The sequence below is a fragment of the Lissotriton helveticus genome, chromosome 5_1 (genome assembly GCF_964261635.1).
Source record: "Lissotriton helveticus chromosome 5_1, aLisHel1.1, whole genome shotgun sequence".
NCBI lineage: Eukaryota > Metazoa > Chordata > Amphibia > Caudata > Salamandridae > Lissotriton > Lissotriton helveticus.
Genome location: NC_136065.1, coordinates 1,658,395,591 through 1,658,418,930, shown reverse-complemented (window position 1 = coordinate 1,658,418,930; position 23,340 = coordinate 1,658,395,591). Strand labels below are relative to the sequence as shown.

Sequence of the window (23,340 nt, the reverse complement as noted above, 5' to 3'; positions counted from 1 at the left end):
GGCCACCCGAACCCCCGGCCGCATCGCGCGAGCGTCGGGGGGGAGTCGGGGGTACGATGACAACGCCCCGACTTCTTGTGCCTCTTACCTGAGGAACCAGAGGAATGGTGACGACTTCCGGAGCGCTCGTGGTGGCTCCGCGACCGCTCCCTCGACCGCTCCCTCGACCTCCGGCCGGACCGGGACCGCTCCGGACGCGGGGCCGACACCCGGAGCTCGAGTAGCTTGCGGAACCGCTCCCGTCTAGCCTTACTCGTCAAGGCCCGGCAGTCGACGCAGGACTCCACGTCGTGGTCCGCGCCCAGGCACCGGAGGCAGAGTCGGTGGTGGTCCGTGACCGACATCGTGCGGTCACACCCGTCACAATTCTTAAACCCGGGCATCCTATCGGCACCTTAGAGTTAGAAAGTTAATCAAAAAACGTAGGTCAAAAGACCGGAGTACTGCTCTTCGGATCTGCGCTAACTGGCGCGGAAAAAAGAAGAACTGACGTCAGCGCGCGGAGGCGGCGTCTATATACTCCGGCGACGTCATCACGGCGCACGACGCCGACGACGGACGCGGAGCCGCAGGGGACGCCTGCAGACGACGCCTACCGACGCGCAGGGGTACTGCTACGCAAAAGTTTCCGGATCCAGACTGATGCCTGGGGATATTCTAAGGTAAGGAATCTAATACTAACCTGTTTCTTTCAGATAGCCGTAGATACTACCGATTGGGTCGGAAATCCTCTCACAGCAGCAGGGCCAAATCAGACACCCAGACCACAAGCAGCTCAACCTAGAGATCTTGCACCTGAGGTATTAGAGTTTGGCTTCCTAAACCTCCTGTAGAACAGTTTGACAATAATGCAGAAGGCACTTAAGCCCACTACACATGCATGTTATGTGATCAAGTGGAAAAGATTTCCACACTACTGCAACATCAACCAATTAAACTCCTTCAAGTTCAAGGTCCGAGGGCAGGTATTGCATATACCTCTATAGTCTCCATTGTCGTAGTTGCATACATGCAGAACAAAAAAACTCATCCCTCTTCAAGATTTTGGTGGTCTAGGTGTCGATGGAGGGACTCAAAAGAGTGATAACTCAAGAACATCTCCAGCCCACTTTGAAACCCTAAGATGGTTCTTACAAGGCTCACAAGGCCAACATTTGAACCCCTTCACTCCTTCAACTTACAGTTACTCTCCTGGTAGGTGGATATACTTATAGCTGTAACGTTCCTCAGGCATATCAGAGTTACAAGCTCTCAGCATTCATGAATCATTCTTTCAAGTACACAAGGATAGGTAACCAATTCAAAGTTTTTCCCTAAGGTAGCCTCAACTTTCCACATTAAGCAAACTATGGAGCTGCCAATATTCTTACCAAAAAGCAAACACAAGGAGATGATGGACAGATCGCTGAAACTTTTCAGACACTCACCCCCAGTCACAGATCTGGGTTGAATCCATCATCGTTCTTTAGCCCATTTCGCCACCCCAGTTCAGACACAGCTATATGCAAATCAGTCTAGACTCTCTGCCTCATGGGAACAGCCCAGCCCGAACTGCCAAGCCATGTCTTCCCTGGACCAGAAACAAGCATCCTAGGACAGGTATCGGGCTAACAGCCCTCATCAACCAGGCTAGCTTAAATCCAGTGGCAAAGTCAGCAAGACATATTCTTACCACAACCTGATTCAGTAGTGGAAAGAGTTACACACCTTGGACATTAAGTGGACACTCTTGTATTATATGGTCAGGGCTAAGGTTTTCTGAAAGACCAACCACTCTTTGTGGCTTTTGCTAAACACTACAAAGGTCAACCTACATTAAAGGCAGGCATTGAAAGGTGGATTGTGAAATGCCTACAAGCTTGCTGTGACAAAGCTACACATTTACTCTCTGTGCCCCTCACTCATTGTGCCCACATGGTTTTCCCAGGTAATATTCCATTACCTGATATATGCAAAGCAGCTACCTGATCAACACCACACATTTCTACAAAGCATTACTGTGTGGACATAAAGCTCATCAAGCAGCTGTTGTTGGCCAGATTGTCTTAACAGTTATTTCAAGCCTTTGCATCATCAACCCACTAGTTATTGCTGGGAGGAAACTACTTCATAGCTTATGCTGTAGTATTTCCTCTTCTGGGCCTACTTTGTTTCTCCCTTGGCTTTAAGCTGCCTTTGCTGCCACAGTCATAGAGAATACATTCATGTTTGTGACATATTTTTAAACATGCTACGTCTATTATTTGCTATTCAGTGACTCGTCTTTAAATTCAGTCTGAACATTTCATACAAGGTCGAACACCATAGAGAACTATTTTCCTGTGCCCAGTCAGCAACATTTTCTAACAGTTTAAACATAACACAGTAGCATGGCTGCAGGTTTTCTAACACAGCAGTTTTTATAATATAAACTGTGTCTCCTGCTTGGAGGATAGAGGGGAGAATTCCAGCAGAGGGACCAGTCTTGGAACGGAGGCAGCAGCCTTGCGTAAACTGAGTTTATACATTTGATGCGGACCACCTTACTATACACACCAGGTAGGGGGTTCAGTGCTAATCCAAAGATTACAAATATACCCCGGTGCTCACATTGTGAGGGTAAGCTTAGATAGATTTATTAGATATTAGATGCCATGGTCTGGGTGTTCATAGTTTACAGCCTGTTAGTAATGTGGACTACCAATCTTAGTTTATTGTTTACTAATCACAGCAAACCTGCTTCAACATAGACTACAATAGGTTCAATAAATATGTTGTAAACTTCCTTCTGGACTTTCTTCTGTTTGCTATGGACATGCATGAGTGAGAACGAAAGGTGATGATCTGTTTCCACAGTTCCCTTGGGGACGAGAGGTTCATGTTCTAGGTTTGCCGAAATCACCTGCTATTCTGAAAGGTTAGGCCAGGTGGGGCAATGTGAGCTAGTCGGATTTGGGCCTACAAGTACTGATGTGGTGGAGAGACTCAGGCCCTACATTCTGATGTCCTGCTATCCCAAGGCACAGCTCTGTTTCCAAACAGAATTCCTCCAACAACGCAAAGTAGCCACACATGCTCTGAACAGAAATTCTACCCTGTAAACATGTTAGTAGCATGTAGTGCTACAGGACTCCATCTTCTTCCCTAGAAGCCAGCAGTGATAGCAGATTTCCATCAATTTCACTTTATTTACTAACTTACAGTACACAGGTCATATCATATTAGGCTTACTCTACACTCCATTTCCACGTTTCCCCGCTGAGTGAGAAGCCACTTAGGGTGCAGTCGGTGACAATGTGCATTGTGGTCTAATGGAGGAGTTGTACAACATCCTGTGACTCAAAGAGTCTTTGAAGAAATTCAAGCTGTAATGACTTAGCCCAACAACAGATGGCAGGAGTAAGCAAAGCATATGAATCTACGGCACTACATGCTACAAATAGATGCGTACAGGGTAAAGTTTTCCTAATGCATTCTTGTTTTACATAAGACTGCTCTTGAAAATCTTTCCTGCTCTACCAGTACATTGACAGAAAACAATAGTCCAAGCCCTTATTTTATCTTGGTTAGATTAATCTAAAACCTAATATTTGGGATTTTTAAGAAATGTGAGTATTAGTTGAGGGGGTAGGTATTCAACTAAAGGAATAAATCACAGCCCGTGCCAGGGTGAACCACTAGAGTCACTAAATAAACTGAGCTTAACCCCTAATAGCTAAGACTAAAGACACGGTGCAAAATATTTAGATACCACCAAAACTGTAGCAAAGTCAAAACACAACAAAAGAAAAATCCTAAACTAATTTAGAAAAAAAGAGAATATTTAATAAAATAACACCAAACGACAAAAATCCAACATGGGGAACTGGAGATAGGAATTTTAAATATAAACGGCATCAAAAAGCATTAAGTGCCAACCGCGGCCATCTGGTTGTGTCGAGTAGTACTTCGGCACGATTTAAGGCCAACCGCAATGGAGCACAGGTCAGATACAGAAACCAGGCTTGGCCCAGCTTGAATGTTTTACCTTCGGACTAAGTCTCAGAAATGGAAGTAAAAATCCTTAGTGGGGCAAAGTAGCAGGCAGTAGCCTGCTGGATACTTTTGACGCCATCGCCTGGTGAAGAGTTCTACATTTGAACGTAGTGTAGTCTCTTTTTTGGAGCTCGATGTCTCCAGTGGAGCAAGGCTGTAGCCGAAGAGGGCTACCACTAGGTTCCGCTTATTCGGATTTGCTGCTATGGAAAAACTCTAAAAAGGGGGAAACCTGAATCTTCAGCCCAGTAGCAACGCACCTTCGTCAGATTAACTTGGCAAGGTTCTCCTGGTGCTCCAGAGGTCATTAGAGCCAAAAAGTTTCAACTCCCAAGCTCAGGATGTTAGGAGGATTACACTTCGACACAGCCCAAAGTTCCAGGACCTCAGGAACAGCATCTGGGAGTTCAGAGTCACTCAGCAGAGGGCAACAGCAAGGTCAAGAAAGGTCAAGTTGGAACTGGCCACGTGCAGGAAAGGCCGCTTGTAGCGTGTCCATGCGGCCGGCCAAATGACCATTGGAGGCCAATTGTTTGTCCTGGGAGCAGGTCCAGTCTTTCAAGTCTCTTCTTTGGTCATGGGCAGCAGGTCCCATCCTCTTCTGTTCTTCCTCAAGTCAGATGTGTTCTGAGGAGGGTAATTGGGATACCATATTAATACTAGTCACTAACCTGTAGGTGTGGGTGACTCTTGGCCTCTCCCTAACCTATAGGGCAAAAGATCACACTGGTAAATGTAGCCGCATTTGCAGCATTTCCTGTGTGCCCTACTGTAAACAATCCCCAAGTGCCTCCTTCTGCCTAAAACCAAGAAGCCAATATTGTTCTTTCCCTGTACAAAGCTTGTGTGCCCACCCCAGTGGCATAGCAATAGAAATGAGCAGCCACTCAGCTGTGGTCACTCTATCCCAATTCTGGGGGCAGCTCCTCTCCCACTGGGATTGGAGCCTGCCTGCCTGACTGACCTGGGATACAAAGGAAAGACTGCCTATGTGTCCACTAACATTGGCCTGTGATAGGGTAGTTCTCTTTTAAGTTTGTCATGTTCCTGGGCATTGCTCACAGGCCCAACCTGTCAAGGGAACATCATCACCCCCCCCCCCACCCAAGGCCTTTGTCCTGCTATGGTAGCAGTTTTAACACCTCATCAAGGGGGCTATTTAGCTGCCAGGTGACAGTTGGAGGTCAAGAAAATGGTCATCCAGAGGCTTTAGAAGGGAAAAGGAAACTTCCTAAAAGTATCTTTACCTTAATAGTTATCAAAACATTGATTTTACCAGTAAATGGGATTTCGAATAACTAATTAGTCTCTGAATCACGTTTCTCTTTCCAAACTGAAAGTAGCATTATGAAATGTAATAATGAAACCCAGTACAGTGTTTACTATGGATAGGCAAGCCTTGCTACAGTGAAAATAGTTTTTGGGTCTTTTTCACTGTAAGGACATGTTTTGCATTAAACTTTTACATGTCCTACTTTTAAAGGTGATGCAGGCCCCTAGAGATAATTAATTAATTTACATGCCCGAGAACCTTTCTACCATGTAAGATGGACTAATAGTGAAGTTAAACATTCCAATTAGAAGTTTGCCAATTTCATCATGTTAAAAGGGGGAGCACAGGCACCTTATCACTCGTTAGCAGGGGTAATGCACAGAGTTCTACAGCAGCAAAACAGTTAAAGCAAAACTCTGGGGGGTACAACATGCAAAAGATGGCAATTTCATACAGGTCTGCCAAAGTAGAAGATAGCTGCTATAAAACCTGGTTGCATGCACTAGTCTCTTCCCAGATATACTCCAATTTGTCTGGTGGTTCTCAGTGAACTTCACTGGCGCCCTGACAACAAATATTGTTCATAGGCCTCTATATTACCCCATCACCATTCGCATCTGCAATCCGTGTATCTAAAAGCTAAAACAGGATGCTATATATTCGAATCCAGTCTCTTAGTTCTATTGTTATTCCTTGTTTCATAAAGGCTACAGCAGAAGGTCGCTTATTTGTCATACATGCCGCAAGAGAATGGAATGCCGTGCCTATTCAACTTCAATCTAAATCCAGTCACCTGGTTTTCAGGAAAAAGTTGACTTCTTCACTTGTCAAAATAATGTTGAGCTTTTTTTTCTCAGTTACAGAAATTGCCTGGTCGGGGTTCAAATTTTATATTGGGTCACCTACCAGTGAAGGAGCATTTAAAAAAATCATAAGCATAAATACATGCATACTTGCCTAAACTGAATCAAGAAGTTAGAAGGATGAGGTCCTTCGATTGAATGCTTACACTGCTGAATGCCCGACTATGCTATGTTAAAGAGGTCTCTAAACCTTAAGGTCGGTTTGTGGCTATGGCACTCTAGGTGGGGAAATGTAGAGTGGCTATAAGTGGCAGAAGAACGCTCACCCTAGATAGGCCCACTGGTTGACAGATTTGCCTACGTGTTCTGAGATATATGGTAACTTGCTGCTACAGGATTCCTGCCCCAAGGACATCTGGGACATGCTTTGTCAATACTTACTGGATTTGCAACATTCTCTCTGACTGCTCATGATCGATTGTCGAGTTTAGATTGAACATAATGCCCCGACTCAACAGCTAGAGAAGTTATGTCATCATTTGTTAATAAGTATAAAATACTACTTACTAGCACTGAATGTAATGTACTCAAATGGCTATGTTTAGTGAAATTGCACACAACAGTTATGTATGTCAAATGGTGAATTTTACGCCACATTTTCTTTGGGTTGACACTCAAAATAAATGTTAAGCAATATAACCAAGTTGTATCTCCCTCATCTGACGTGTCTGCACCCATAGACCATTGACTATACTAATGTACCTACATGAGCATGGTGTTTTATTGGTATTGCAATGTCTTCGTAATATATAAACATCTTCCACGGTTGTGGCAACTTCTTGGTCAATTTGGGATGTCATCGTTGGTTCACTTAATGGTACAGAGCTCTGCTATACGTGAGGTTCTATTAAGTTTTTACTTTGTCATTTGCTTTAAAACGACAGCTACTATAAGTACAAACATGTCTTGAACTTAACCTACATGATTTTATTTGGTGGGGGGGGGGGGTTAGAGTAAGAGAAACAGGGAAAGAAGGGAGGAGAGAGAGAAACAAGAGGAGCCAGCAAGAGAGACAGTTACAGAAAGTGATAGAGTGGCATGCACTACCTATTGGGCGTGTCATACTTGTTCTGTGTGGGTAAGGTGGGCTTAATGAGATTTGACCTATTGTGTGAGTGAGAGAAGTGTGCACTGCTGTTGCGTAAGCTGTACAACTTTCATGTATTCTGTTTGTAATGCAACTATGCATATGTGTGTGAAGGAAGTGTACATGACTACCGCCTTGCTCCACCAGCTGCAAGTATGTTATTATCTTAGTGAGTAGATTTTATTTAAAATCAGATTAATTTTTCTCAAACATCGTTCGAGAATCTGCTGTACCACATTTGATGGTACTGTCAAAGCTACCGTGTGTTTGAGTGAGGGAGAGACATTACAAGACATAACACAACCTTTGAAAAAGTCTCCCCCGTTCCCACCTGGGAGGTTGCTGTTGTGCTCTGGTATCGTCCAACAGTAAGGAACAGCAGCTTGGGTTGTTTCTGCCTGCACGTGAAGGGCACAGTCTGAAGGGATCTCTTGATTGGAGAGAGCCGCACGCAGCCAGAGGCAGTGAGACAAGCATGGTACTGCAAAAACAAACAAAGCAAAGTGGTGAGATACACTAGTCGCACTTTACTGGTTAAGAATATATATCTAAGTTAAATCCCAGTGAAATGCACAAGCCTCCTGGGATATCTTGAGGTAGAGCATATATGGATCACACATTGAGGGAATAGATGTGGAAAAACAGTGGAGAACAGGCAACCACAGGGTCCTACTTTTTGGCCTCAGATAAGTTTTACCCTTTTAAAGGAAGGACTACAGAGGACACATGGGTAATAACTGGGGGATGTCTGGCACTTGAGAAGGGTTTGGTGTATCTGACTGATTTCACAGCCCGGGTTGGATAGCTTATTTAGACGAGTTAGCCAGAGTACTGAAAAATCAAAGTATTCATTGTCCGAAACTACAGTTAATTATAAATGACAAGTCAGTGTAGGAATATGTATTAAGTAGATAAGCCGCTTATTATTATTTTTAGAGAGATGGACCATTGTGTAATCTTGACAAAGTTGTTCTTGGAAAAACGAATTGATGAACAGTACAATTTAAAACCAGACAATAACATGACTAGGAATCAGATCATAATGAGAACGACTGAGATACACTTGTTTTAACTCCTTATTTTTTAGCACACTTGCATTAGATATCCATTATATATTATTCCAAATAAATAAAATGCTGATTCAGCAGGACAATTTCATACAAATTCAAACTAAGATGTGTGTCTCCCAGAAACATGTAAAAATCAAATTTCCTATGAAGCGCTACCACTTCACCACACCGAACTGAAATCACATATGGGAAAGCTACTAGCTGCTGCTGGACACAGTCTGTGGTAAGCAGCAGAATTCTCCTTTTGCATCCAACATCCGCACAATACAAACCTGATGGATGCTAAAAGGAAGGCTATATAAATACCCACTTCCAGCAATGCTCTCACAAAAGTGTGCTCAAGTGAAAGGATTTGGTCATCAAAAGGATGCAGACAACCCAATAGACTACCTAAATATACTTCCCATCACCACACCAAACCGAAAAGGCAGTTGTTGAAATATGCTGAATGCATCACTGGGCAATCAAATTCGTACCACCAACATTACTGTACAGCCAATAGTTTCAGGTATACAATTTTACGTTAATAAGTAATTTTTTAAACCAAATAGTTTCATTCTGTGCCTCTAGCAAACTACCTTTTTGGCAACATAGGTAGTTTAGCAGGAGCTCAGTTCACGGGTGAAAGCATTCAAACCAGAAATTATACTCAGTCTACTAAAACAAAACAAAAACACACAAGAGTACACAATTGTCATTGTTTACATATCAGCAGGTAAACGTTTCTTTTGGGATGGGGGAGAAGGTTATGAGGGAGGGGGATTTCCACACCCTACCACCAGAGCACCCTGCCCAAGTCAACCCCCATCTCAGATTTTTAAGTCAGGGGGACAGCACTCCGGGATGGATCTTACTATTTTGCACTTTAGGCCTCAATTAAAACAAACCAAAAATCCCCTCCTTAATGTGCAATGCAACAACAGTGTTTCTGACTTGAAGACATGTATGCTATGTTATATGTACTTGTATAGTGCACGGTCACATGCAAGGGTAGTCTAGTGCTAAGTAAGTGTGTGTCTAGGGAAGGGTCATTGTTAAAACAGCTAGGTTGTCAGCTTTCTGCTGAATTAAAGAAGATAGAAGGAGGCTCTGATGTCAAATGGGAGGTCTGTATGTTTTAGGAAGAATGTAAGAGACGGTCTGCCTTCCATATCTGGTGCTATGTATGCATCGCATTTGTGCGAGCAGAGTCCTGCAGAGCAGAAATGCGTCACGGTTGGTGGAAAGGGATGCAATTGTTCAGGTAGACTGTATAGTGCCTTGAAGGTGTGAGTGAGGTGTGTGAACCAGGCACATCTGTATTTTGGGAGCCAGTGGAGCTCCTCGACATGCAGGTTGATAAGAGATCTGCATGGAGGGTTGTCATGTTCTGGATGGTTTGTAGTATTCGGGTGAGTTGCTTGGTGATACAGGGATAGAGGGTGTTCTCGTACTCCAACGTGCTGGGGACTAGAGTGTGAGTTATGGGGTTTCTTATGTTGTTTGGAATCCATTTGAAGATCTTAGTCAGCATCGTCAGGGTGTGGAAGCAGGAAGCCGTAAATTGTTGAATTGTGCGGGCATGTCCAGTTTGCTATCAGTGATGATTCTGAGGTTTGTGGCGTGAGTGCTGGGCTTGATTGTGGGACAGAGTTCGGCCGATCATCAATTGGAGTCCAAAGGTCAGTTTTCTTGTTGAAGCTCACAAATTCGGTCTGGTCACTGTTGAGCTTGAGACAATTTGCTTTCATCCAGTTAGAGACTAAAGTTATACAACTTGTGTCTCGTGTTCGGGATCTTGCCTGACAAAGAGTAGGAGTTGCTTGTTGTCGGTGTAGGAGAGACTGTTGATGTGTGCACGGATGGTGTTGGGCAGAGGGACCATGTAAGCATTGAAGAGGATGGTGCTGAGGGATGAACCTTGAGGTACTACGCAGATGAGTCTGTGGGTTTCCGAGGAATAAGGTGTCAGGCTGACTGACAGCTTGACAACGTGAATTGAGGCGCACTCCAATTATCCTGGTTATTCTACTAAAAGAATGTAAACCAAGAGTGCCCCACAACTGTGGTTTGTTGACGTCACACTCTAATGAAACCTTAGAACTTACAGGGTAGACCCCGATTGTAGTGGGTACTGTTCCTGCTGAACAAACGTTCTCAATCAAACTATTACAATATAGAAACACAATCAATTCTCAGTTTTTTCAACAAATTATTAATGAATCATAAATCATAAAGCATGAGATGCTTCTTGCATCCAGGGCTCGAAAAATTGTGAAAATTAACTTAACCTGCAGGTCTAGAAAGGTGAAACATCTACTGGACCTAATTGAAATTCACTTGACCCTTGTCTCTGAAAGCTGAGCAAATGTGACAAGTTAAAAAGATTTAAAAGCATTTTTATTGCTCATTCACTTCTTGAGCAATAAAGAGATGCCTTTAAATCTTGCCACATTTGCTCTGCTTTCAGAGGCAGAGGTCAAGTGTCAGTTTGTCTTCCTACTCGCCAGAAAGGGCGAGTAAGACCTAAAAATAGCTCGTACTTATTGAATCAGACTCGCAAATGCTAGCGGGCGGGTGGATTTTTCGAGCCCTGTGCATCCAACAGTGTACTGTTATAATTACATCTAACAGCAACGTGGTTTGCTTTTACAGAACAAATACATAGATATGAAATCAATTTTAGTATTATACAATGCAATTATCAAACAGAACATTGCTTTAAATTTCAATTCCCTTATCTTCGTTAATCTTTATTTCGGCTATTTTTGCCATAAAATAAATTAAAACAGTACATTTTACATAACAAATTATCCAATAGATCAGGTACAGTGGATTAGGGGCAGAGATAATTACACTATTTATACACATATTGAAATTACGCCTAAAACCTAACATCTAATATCATAAATACATTAAAATACATTTAAAAGCCAGACATTTAATCATGTAATGAGAAATTTGATTAGAATAACTAATCAATTTTTTAAAATTATAATACAATGGTTCCTTAACCTAGGGTTCGATAATAGTATAGGACTATGACACTACAGTTTTAGTACAACCTTCTTCCTGATCAAGTAGACATTATGTAAAAATCTACTTATACAAAAAACCACCAGTTGTGAAGTGTTGGACCTCAGTATGCGTTCTGCTTCACTACAAGTCCTTACACCCAGGTTCCTACACAAGGATCTAATCCATCGTTCCCTAGGTGATTTATATGCTGGGCAAAAGAAAAGTATGTGAACATCATTTTCTTCAGCCTTCTGCGTGCAAAGAGTGCATAAATCGCATTCCTTCGATCCCCCCCCCATCTGAACGTGTTTGCATTAATTTGCAAGACTCCGTATCTAAATTGTAGGAATAAAGATTTCGCTAGCGGGGGACCTATCTCATCCATAAAGGGTTCGAAAGAAACAGCATATTTAAAAGATAGGAACTTCAGGGTAAGTGACCCCGTAGATGAACTATGTAACGTTTCATTGATCATCTAGGACCAAAAAGTGGACTTTAGGAACTTCTTGCAAAGAGGTGTCAATTTTGAGGGCTCTTCCCAGTGATACGATAGGCCTAGCTTATTTACCCAGGATAAAATATGTTTTAGCCAGGGGATATTCTTGTATCCATCGATCTTCATAATCTCTACCAGGCCATCTCTATAATTAGTCAGCTCTGGGGTAGTCCATATCCTAACCCAATATAATAAGGGTCTTAGGATTGCTTGATGGTCAGTACGTTTGATATTAGTATCCAAGAATACTGGTGTTAAGGTTGTCCTAATCGGGATTTTAAGTAGTGTCCGTATGAAATTATTTTCTTCCCGTTCAAAGTTCTTTTTGCAGTGTGGCCCCCAGATCTCGGCCCCATAAAGTGCCGCCGATTGTGCCTTTGCTTTAAAAACTTCCAATGCAGGAGAAATGGCCTTGGACTGGCTTTCTCCGTGTCTTTTCAGTATCGGCAGCAAATTTTGTCAGAGCATTACCCTATTTTTCTCTAGATGTCCTTTCCAGGATCATTTGCTGTCCAACATGATTCCCAAATAATTAAAACTTCCCACGTATTCCAGTTTTTGATTATTTAAGGATAGATTCTTCTTTAATGATTTTTGCGGGTTTATGGACATGTATTTGGTCTTTGATGAATTAATTTCTAGCCCCTTACAATAGTTATAAAAGGAATTCACTAAGCATTGTAGTCCCTTGGGGGTCTGGGAAATAAGAATAGTGTCATCAGCAAATAATAATGCTGTGATTGGTTCGCCCCCAGGTTTTGGGGAGTCATGACTACAATTTCCTAGGTATTTGGGGATGTCATTCACATATAGTGAGAAAAGCGAGGGTGCCAACACGCATCCTTGTCGTACACCCAGTCTCACTGGTATGGCCTTGGATAATTCCTTTATCAATCAGTGCATAGCTTTCAGTTGGCCCATTGGTGTCACAAAGACCGTAGCCCAATGCATTTTGGAACTCACAGGTCCCTTCCTCGGGGGCAGAATTCTGAGCAAAGAAAAGGCGGTATCTGCAACTGAATGGTATGCCAAACAATGGGAATTGAAACTGAGTCACTTGAAACTTGAAAGAGAACCTAGGACCATGTGAATGTGTATGCGGAGCGATGCCCAAAGCACTTATCTAGATGAATCTCCTGCTGGCGGTGTTCACAGGCTCGGGGACACACAGCTTGAGCCATTAAGGAGTATATTAATCAAAGAGCACGCCATTGGTTGCCAATCTCGTACAGGCGTCTGATGAGGATGGGGTGAGAGACTGTCAAAAAAAGCTGCACAGAGGTCCAGGAGGATGACGCCTGCCATTTCTCCTCTGTCTAGTATCGTACTGATGTTGGTTTTGGCGGTGATGAGTGCTATTTCTGTACTGTGGTTTAGACTGAAGCCAAACTGGACGGTGTCGAGGAGCTGGTGCTTGTTGAGGCGACAATTGATGAGTTTCTCTAATACCTTGGCCACGCATGGTATGAGGCAGATTAGTCTGCAGTTGACAAGCATGGCTGGTTTGGCGGATGCTTTCTTGAGCAGGACAGTGGTCGAGTTAATGGTGGTGTTGAACATGGGCATAGTGCTTTGCTAATGGCGAGCTACGAGGTCAAGGGGAGAGGGTGGTTGTTGGACCCGGAATATCCGGCCCACTCGGGGTAGCATGGCACAGGGGGGTAAGGCCTAACTTCAGGGCACATGTGTTGTACCTGCGTCACACACACCACAACTTTCCCAATGCACCCCCACCAAAAATGACACCACACCGTCTTATGAAAAATATTAGAAATGCTTTATCGTTTTCTTTAGGTTAGCTTCCAGAATTCTAGCAGTTCATAACTTATACTTAGCATTTCTGCATTTAATTACCTGCATCAATGAGAGCATGACCATGCATACTGTCTGGAATCAGTCTCCAGCTGAGGTTAGGAATCAGATAATTTCTACACAGTACCTAAAATCGAGTAGGTATTTCGCAGTATAATTGAATCTAGCAGAGTTTACATTCGAAGATAAGTAAGTGGGTACTTATTTCAATTCACCATTAGCTGTAAAAGTACATTAGAAGAAAGGCAGGCAGGTAATCATATTACTTCTAGTAAATATTTAAAGACATGAAATCAAGCAGACAAATGTAATAAGTTCAGTTCCAATGACAGTTGGCTTCTATAAATAGAGTGGCGTTCTATTTTCATTCCCGTCACAATTTTCCCCGTTAAGGCTTTGCTATTTTGGACTTGCGGGGAAAGTAGAGCAGACCTGAGGACATGGGGCCACAAACGGCTAAATCTTGAAGTCACAGTTCCACACTTAAATTCCGCTCCCGCTTTGGTACCCCTGGCTGGCCCACACCTCCCTGTGCAAGAATTCCACAACCGGCCGTTGACGGGTGAGGCTAAAAGGGAAGGCACTCCTGCCACACGGGTGCCCTCCTCAGCGCTCCCACTCTCTCTTACCGGCCTGCTGACTTTGCACGGAGCCGGCGCTCCTTCCACCTCCCACCCGGTCACTCTGGACTGTTCCTGGGCCGGAAGAAGGGGCGTTAGCTTCTCCAAACCACCTCCAGGCTCCACCAGCTGCAGCCGCGCCTCCCCCAGGTTTCCAGGTTAGCGCAGCGGCAGCAACACTTCCGGCAGCTTTCCCCCGCCTCCTCTGACCAAACTTGCGGGAACTCCCTGAGGAGGAGCTCCGACAATACGGGTCCGCCCCTCAGCTCCCGGCAGTATCTCTGAGGTCCGGGCTGACACTACTGCTGAGCCGACCCTCCCAGAGATGTCCGGTGATCAGAAGACCCGGCGAGAACAGTTTTGGGGGCAGCGCAGCAGCGAGTCTTTCCCCAACCTCGCGCAGTAAGTACCCAGGCGCTTGAAGGGGGAAGGAACCGGCCCTCAGATGGGGATTCCTTGACGCAATGATGTGCTTCTCATTTCGCAGAGGAAACGCCTCGGGGGGCGGGGGGGATTAGGGGGACCCAGATCCCAATTATTCTTTCCAGTGCGGGGCTACCATAAACACCACTTAGAAAGGGGAATTAGAAGACGGTGGTGATCCTGGGCAATCTTCACCCGGCTTGACTTTAGAAAAGTGGACCACAGCAACGCAGGCTCTCACAGGAGTTCACTCACCACCATTCCCTCTGGCAAAGTCTGTGGTCCCTCAGCAGCCTGGCAGTCTTAAGTTCTGCAGTTAGGGGGGGGGAAAGGGTTGGTCACTCTTCCCCACAGCAGGGCCAGATCAGCAGGTAAGAGGGCAGATTTTATCTCACCAGGCAGCAGCCCCTAAGAACCATCAATCTGGTCAGTTGGACCAACCCCTCACGCAGCAGTATGCCCTCCAGCCGGTTTCTCAGAGTGGACAAAATGGCCGCCCAGAGCCCTCCCTTATATAGACTAGCCCCAAGTCACTAGAGTGGACCGGAAGGTTCTGGAACCCTTTAATGCTTTTCTATGGACCAGGGCTCTGAGGTAAATTCTAACCAGGCACCATTTTAAAAGAGTGCACCTGCACCTCAGCACTGAGTAGCAATGTTGAGGCGCCCGGAGTCCTAAGGCCACACTAAAAAAAATGGCGGGAAAAATAAAAGTGAGAGGGAAACCACCCAAAAGGCTGACAGGTCTAACAGTGGTGACCTGGTTATTGGGTCCAATAGGTCTCCCACCTTGTGGGTGGGTCCAGTAATGTGCTTGGTGAGGCTATCGAGCAGCACCTAGTAATTTGGGTTGGTACAGTCTTCCAGGTGAAAGTTCAGGTCTCCAAGGAGGGGGAAGGTGCTGGAGTAAATGATGCGTGTGCGTTCAAGTCAATAATGTTGTTGGCAATGTTGGTGCATGGTCTTGGTAGCCTGTAGATGAGAGTTCTGCACAGGGAGGAGTTGGGTGTGATGTTTTGCCCGAACATGAGGTGTTCAATGTAGCTGGTGGAGGGGCCCTTGAATGAGGTGCAGCTGATTTTTGTTTTTTTAAACATTTTTATTGGGTTTTGAACATTTTAGGATGAATTCAGCTTGCTGTTGACTATGATTACATTCAAAGAGATGGATGGCTAGTCATAAATGCGGAAGCATGGTCACAAACAGTAGCTTTGGGAACTGATATTGTGGCTGAGTCATTAGATGCTTTAAGGAAACTGGTTCTACCCTCTGAGGGGACCTGTCCTCCTACATATATATATCCTTTGGTGAGAAAATGAAAAGGAAAGATGTTCCCAATAGGGAGAGGATGACTAACTGAACATGGAGACAAACCAGGGAGGGGTGACATGAGGTGGAGGTGTTGATGGGTGAGTGGGTGCATGTCGCATCTGTACTTGATCATGGGGTTGCAGGCAGAGGCGAGGTCTTGACGGATCTCAGGGGAAGCTATTGGTGGCGAGTGTTCATGTGTGTTGTGTATGGCACTTTGGGGGGTGGGAGTGGAAGGGTTCTGCATGAGGCTGCGGGATGTGGTGTACAACATGGCGCCTCGGGGGTCTTGGTGGCATAGGAGAGGACTGGGTATGTTCGGTTGTTTGTCGGAAGCTCTTCCAAGGAGTGCGGCCCACCCAGTGGAGATGAGTCGTCGGTGCACTACTCATACCTCTACATGTCTGATCGTGTTTCCTCTGCCGCGCCCCACTTAGTTACCGCACCCGTCCATGCCACCAAAGGAAGCCCTGTGGGTGCCCACCAGTGTATGGCCATTCTCCATTTCACCAAAATAATGGTCAGGGACGCAAACTGTGGCTAGACTTTGCAGTGTTTTCAGTGCCGGAATATGCCTAGTGAGCAGGCATCCCTGGTGGGGTTATCGGAGAGCCCCGTGACCTCCCACACTGTATTGTGGATGGCGTTCCAGTAGAGCTGCAGGGTGGGGCAGCTCCAGAACATGTGTAGGAATGTCGTGCTAAGTGCCTGGCAGCAGGGGCAGGAAAGCTGTGAGTCTGGGTAGTGGCGCTGGAGTCGTGCTGGTGTCAAATATGTGCGGTGTAGGATGAAGAATTGGATATTTTTAAACTGAGAATTTCGGATATACTTTCTTTGGGAACTCCAGGGTGAGCTCCCATTCCTTGTCATGCAGTGGTCTCTCAAACTCTTCCTCCCACTTGTGTCTCAGCTGGTTGAGCATTATGGCCTTAAGCTCCTGAATGGCCATGTATATCCAGGTGATTAAGTGACTCCCGAGCTCATGTGTAGTATTGTGTAGAGTACTGGGTGTGTTGCTGGTTCACCTTCGGAAATATCCCATATTTGGCAGCAGTCCGAAATCAATTGCCAGTGGAGAACGAACTGTCCTCTAGGGAGTCCGGTCTCCTCCACCAGCCGATCAGATGTGAGAAGCTGACTGTCGGCAAAGAGGAACTCTACCTCGAGAATCGAGTGGTTCCTTCTGGTTTGTAAGGCCTGGGTAGTGTAATGCCTTCTGCCCCAAGGTAGGTCTGCTAGCGGCAGTAGGGAGTTGTATAGCGGGGTTTCTCTGAATAGGCAGTGGACCCGTAGCATGCAAGACCGTGCCACCGACACCGGTATCGAGTCGGTCAAGACACTTCGAAAGGTGGTGCAGCTGATAGCGTCTTTGAATATGATTTTGACTCTGCCTCTGGGCTTGTGCAGACGATCCTGCCTGGAGATCTTGTAGCTGGTGGGTATGGCTGTAGTGATGTCTGATGCAGAGGCTGGATTTAGTCATGTTTCTATGAGGAAGAGAGGTCTGGTGTGTAGTAGTGCAACAGGTCCCAGATCTCCATAGTGCGTTTTGTGAGCAAGCTGGAGTTGAGGAGCATGCAAGCGAGTGAGGCATTTTGCGTGGGTGGTATCAAGTTATTGTAAGCACGTGGGGATGCTGTGAGTGTAGGACTGATGGATGTAGGATGTGGGAGCATGAGAATTTACACGAGCCCCAGGTGAACACTTCTTCTGTGTTGTGAGATGCAGTGCAGCAGCAGTGTGGCAAGCAGCAGCTGGGGTTAAGGGCAAGGAGGAACACTGCAGGGTAAGGGGTGGTGAAGCTGGACAGGTCCTGATGCTCGGCGCGGTCTAGCAGCAGATGGACCTACATTTGGTGTACCTTTGTCTTGCCAGTGGCGCGTGCACAATGTAGCCACCTGGAAGGGGGAGGAATGCGTGGGGCAGAAAGGGGTGCAGAAAAATAGGATGCGTGAAAAGCTAAGTAGCGCTGGGGATAAAGAGAAGGAAACAACTTTCAAAAACTTTTATGTTCGATAAATAAAATGTAGAAAAATGGTCAAGAACTGCTTGCTGCATTAGAAAATATCAAGCAAACATAAATGCATCTTGGTTAACAGCATTTAAAGTACAACGGGCCAAAGTGTCAAAATAAACTGTAGCTGCACAGTAACAGCTCCGTTTCTCTTATACACTGCATACATAGCAGCAATAAGTCAATAAAAAAATAGAGCGAAACAATTGAGGAAAAATTATACCAAACGCTAACACAATGATTACAATTTTCCGTTAAAATATGCAAAAGTGGAGCATATTAGAAAGTGCACACTATTTTGTAATTGATGTGTATTTTGCAGAACTTGAATATCAATTGAGAAGCCCTTGCCAAATAAAAACTTTTTCACCCACTCTAGGCCTCGTTCTGTGAATTTACAAGGGTCTAAAATTTTGGCAATGAATGTTGAAAGTTGGGCCTGAACATCAGCGGGAGGTCAGCTGGAAGAAGATCCCATAAAGTCCCTAAGGCCCCCATCTTGAGTGGCCTAGTGTTTGATGCAATAATTATTTCATTTATTAGATAGGAATACCTTCTGGTTCGTTATTTATCGAATGACAAACATCTCCAATTACGAAGTTCCCTTTAATAATGGAGAATAAAAAGCAGACTTTGGTGCTCTTCACACCAAATTCTGCATGTCTCAGTAATTACCGAGCATTCTTCCTCTGTGAATTTCACCGGGTTCTGCTTGACGAAATTGAACTGGGAAAAACAGTGAGAGTGAATACCAACATCCTGTTTTCTATGTATTCCTTGTTCTTCTGATCTGTGCGGAGATAGGAGTCGCCACTTTTGTTATCTCAAGTAGTGCCCGCTTCTCCCAGAAGTGATTTTTTAGTGAAAGAGAACTACAGTGGTGTGAACTTCTTCGAGAAGGGTCCTGTCAGGACTAGGCCTGGGTGGTAAATTCTGTTCCGCTCGCGGAATTTGCAGAATTTGGGTAATTTCGCGTTCCGTGGAGAACGCAAAATTGGCCAAAATTCTGCATTCCTCAACTTCGTGAAATTTTTTGCTTGTTCGCGTTCTCGACTGCGTGTTCACGAGATATTTCTCCCTGAGCACGCAAACAGTGATTGCGAACAGTAAAAAAGCACCGCAAACAAGCAGTTCCGCGTGTTCGCGGAATTTCTGCATGTTCGCTGAGATTTTTTTACCGTTTCGCGGAGATTTGCGTAAAGTGATTACGCATATTCCGCCCACTCCTAGTTAGGACAATAGGAGCTCTCAGTGTAACCCTCCTCAATTTATGCAATATCTTTTTAGGTCGAGCTGGCGTGGACTGCGCACATTTTATGATTTAGAGAGGGGTTTCAGTTACGGGCTTTTGAGGCCCGCCCCCCTCTTTCCCACTGGCCGGCGTCACCATTTATGCTAAGCGGTGGCCAGCCATTGGGAAAGAGCTCTTCCTGACGTACAGTTTTCTCTTTTTGAGCCGTCCCACTTGGACAGGCTTGTCTGACTTCCTTCTGCCGTAAAAGGTTTGTTATCTTTATGGGTCTAAACACATGGCCCCATAAAGATAACAAACCTTTTACAGCAGAAGGAAAGCAGGCCGTCCAAGTGGGACGGCACAAAAAGATAAACTATACATCATGGCGAGAGCCTGTTAAACTATGCGTGGAGGTTTACTGCGCTCATTCACATGGGGAGGATTACCAGTAAGTGACATTACAATTCCCGCCTCCTAGCTTGGGAAATCTGCCAATTCTCCCATTTAAACTGCGGCACACGCATGGCTGCTCTTCTGGGTGCAGTTTATGCGCCACTCCACGCTTTACTGTAGACCTGAACAAATTGTTCACTGAAAAGCTTCATACTGTTTGATGTGGTGATGGAAGACTTGAAAGTATTAGAAAGATAGCACGCCCCGCCCCCAGCCTTCACAATTGCCTGAGAGGGATGGGCAAAGCATGTCATGTCCGCAGTGTGTGTGTGTTGCCGTGTGTGTCTTGGGGAGGGGTATGAAAGGCAGATCACTGCTCTGATAATGACTCTCGCCTGACAGAGGAAAGAATGCACCAGCTGTAATTGCAGCACAGAGCTCTGAGCAGGAAAAGGCAAGATGGCTGCCTGCTAACCTGGGCTACGGGCTGAGGGAAAAACATGGTACATAATATCACAAACATGCCGCGTTCGTACGGGACTAGTTCTTGAATTTGTGAGACACTCAAATGGTGCAGAAAGAGGGATACAGCTGTCAGTCTAGTAGTGGCATTGGGAGAGGGTTTGGCATAGGAGAGTCGAAAAATGGGCTGGAAATATCAGCATGGAGGGGTCTGTGTGTTGCAACAGGCGAAGAAATGGGCTTGATGGCTCCTCTTGATGCCCGTGTTTATTTCTGTTGTGCAGGGCTTAATTTGAGCCGGAGCTTGCCGGTGCTCAGCACCGGCACTTAATTATGGGGGCCGGGTCTATCACTCGGCATTAAAGTGCACCTGTTCTCTGCCTCATTTTCATTTTTTAGACTCGTGCGTGTCTCTGTTTGCGTGCGCACTGACTGGTGCGTGGTGATGACTCTCTGGCAGGCACAGAGAGTGTGGCGCTGCTGTGTATTACTATTACTGTCAGGCAGGCAGTGGCACTGACTGGAGTTACTTAGTTAAAGAAGACAGAAGAAGTCAACTCAAATGAATTCCACTTCCCCAGGCGCGGCGCGGATCAGGGCCCCAGTCGGCGCCACCTGGGCGGGAGAGTCCGGGACTTGCCGTTGGAAATTGTAACTTTGTTACTTTTTGCAGCCTTGCAGGGGCCAGTGGCAGGCACTGGGCAGGGCTTTGCTGCGGGGGTTGGGGCTGTGCGCGCCAGAGGAAGTGACGCGTGCGCAGATGATTGCATGCAAATGCATTGCACGCGCATTTTCTCTCTGCCCGCTCCTGCATAACCGCACGTCCGCACTCCGCACCTCTTCCCGACCCTCGCCCGCCCAAACTCCAAAGTTGCTGGTGGGGGAGTCAGTCGGGGGACTGAGACTCGACTCGGAGTTGGGAGCGGCCGGCGACTGCGAGTGCTCACCGTCACTGCTAAGCAGGTGAGGGCGACCGGACCTGGGTGCGAGGCGAGCGAGGCAGGGCGGGGGCCAGAGGCCTGCTGGCAGTGGGGTGAGAAATAAATTTTGATTGAATGAACAATGAACCGTGGCGTGAAGTGAGTGAGCGTGATTAATTTACTGGTGGTGGTGGCCAGAAGACCAGTGACTTGAGTCGGGTTTTTTAACACTGTGTGTGATTGGTGATTGGTCGACCCGACCGACCGACCGACTCTACCTACCACTGCTACAGCAGCGCTGCCCTGGAGGCAGGGACAAGATGGCCTGGGGCGGTGGGGCCTGGCCCTGGGGGTAGGCCAGCGCCGGCCGAATTTGAAATAAGGCAGGCAGGGCAGCAGCTGAGGCGGCACTGCAGGTGAGTGAGGTGAGGTGAGGCGAGGCGAGGCAGGGCCTGGGGGCGGCGGGGGCCGCAGGCGCAGGATTACGTTTTTTTTTTTAAATTATCATTAATTTACTGGTGGTGGCCAGACCAGTGAGTCAGCCAGGGTTTTAATACTTATTGGTCGACCCAACCGTCTACCTAGTACCACTGCTACAGCAGCGCCTCAGGCAGGGACAAGATGGCCTGGCTGGGGGTAGGCCGGCGGAGCCGGCCGAATTTCCGAAATAAGGCAGCAGGCAGCTCAGGCAGGTGAGGTGAGTGAGGCGAGGCGAGGCAGGGCTGGGCAGGGCCTGGGCTGGGGCGGCGGGGCCGGGGGCCGCAGGCGCGCAGGAAGGATTACGTTTTTTTTTTATTATCATTGTGGTTGGGAGGGTAGGCGGGTTACCGTTATGTAACATGTTATCATTACATGATTGATTACACAACATTATCACATGAAGAAGTAGATGATTGGCCTGCTCTGCCTGGAGTCTGACCGGGCGGCGGGCACTGGTTACCAAACGGGGTTGGGCGGGGGGAGTGCCCGGAGCGGTGTTTCAGCCCCATCTTTTGTACTCGTTGCTTGGCACAATACTTTGGCTCCTGTCCTGGCAACACTTTGTGCCTGCTGTGCCTTCTGGGGGTGTGGAGGGCGCGGGCACTGCCCGGTGGCGGGAAGAGTTGGTCGCAGATTCCAACACCCCACCCTTCCATTCTGAGGTGGTATCACCAGGCTCTGATTACCGAACCCACAGGGGTGGGGTGAGGATAGACAGATACTGCCTGAAGTGGCAGAGAAGGAGGAAGGTGGGCAGCGGTGAACCGGGTGTGCTGGCATGGGCTGGCACAACGCCTCAGACCCTGGCTCCACGGCCCTCCCCATGCCTTCCTGTCTGAGTCATAGACCCCCCCTGCACGTCCCTCCTTCTGCACATCCCCACACACACCTTCTAATTCCCAACGCACGCACACAAAGATGTTCCGTCCGTGTGCCACTCTCAATGAGTGAATGTCCGCGAATGCCCCCGAAGGAGGTCAGCCAACCAACCCAACCCTAAGGCAGTGCCCCCTCCATCACGAGGCGCGTTACCAGCACACATTGTACATCAGTGCCCCGAACAGCCCCACCCCATCCTCCCCCCACCACCCCCAGCAAACCCGCGTCAGAGCAGGGCACTCAAGCCATCACACCGGCACCAAACGGGAGTCCACCCTGGCAGCACAGCGCAGCTACACACCCCCGAATCTTGAAGACCGCCCCCCCTCTCACAGACACCCTTTGCACCTAAGGCTGACCGAATGCATGTCTCACACAGAGGCCATGCACACCCTATCAGATCGCCCCGCAGTTCAGAGCTTCATAGCTCACCTTCCCCACAGACCATTCCCCGCAGCCACCCTGCCCACACAGATCAACTTCTCAAAGGTGCGGTCCCACGCCTCCAGTCAGTGTGCACGTTTTCTGAACCCACCCAGTCTACAGACCACCATCTTAAGGACTGTGCCCTCAGCACCACAGCCCACCCCACTACATAGACCATCATCTACGCCACCTTGACCACAGACCAGCACCTCAGAGGCGCACAGACCCCCCCCCAGCTCTTTAGCCAATCTCACAGTCAGTCCAGCATCTCGAAGGCGGCATTCCCACACACCCAGCAGAGCCACTCCCCACCACACCCACCCTACTCACAGTCCAGCATGTCAAAGGCTGTCTCAACATTCACCATCTACACCCCACCCTGTCCACTGACCATCACCTCAAAGGCTCTGCCTTCAAACGCCGTCCTCCAGGTGAAACCTCACCCACCCTGCCCAAGTCTGCGCATCCTCCTATCTCACCCGACATAGATACCACGTCCCCACCCTAACTCCAGCGCATCACCTCTGTAGCCCACGGACCACTTACCACCACGATCATGTTTAGTGT

General features: G+C 46.8%; 1 protein-coding gene across 1 annotated transcript in view; it reads right to left on the bottom strand.

The window, feature by feature from the left end:
- The window catches only part of OXA1L (OXA1L mitochondrial inner membrane insertase), a 204,240-nt gene that overhangs the window by 117,415 nt on the left and 63,485 nt on the right, over window positions 1–23,340 (bottom strand). Inside the window, exon 2 of the mRNA XM_078644872.1 lies at window positions 7,569–7,718. Within this exon, the coding sequence (XP_078500998.1) occupies window positions 7,569–7,718 (150 nt within the window). The remainder of the gene's footprint in view (window positions 1–7,568; window positions 7,719–23,340) is intronic.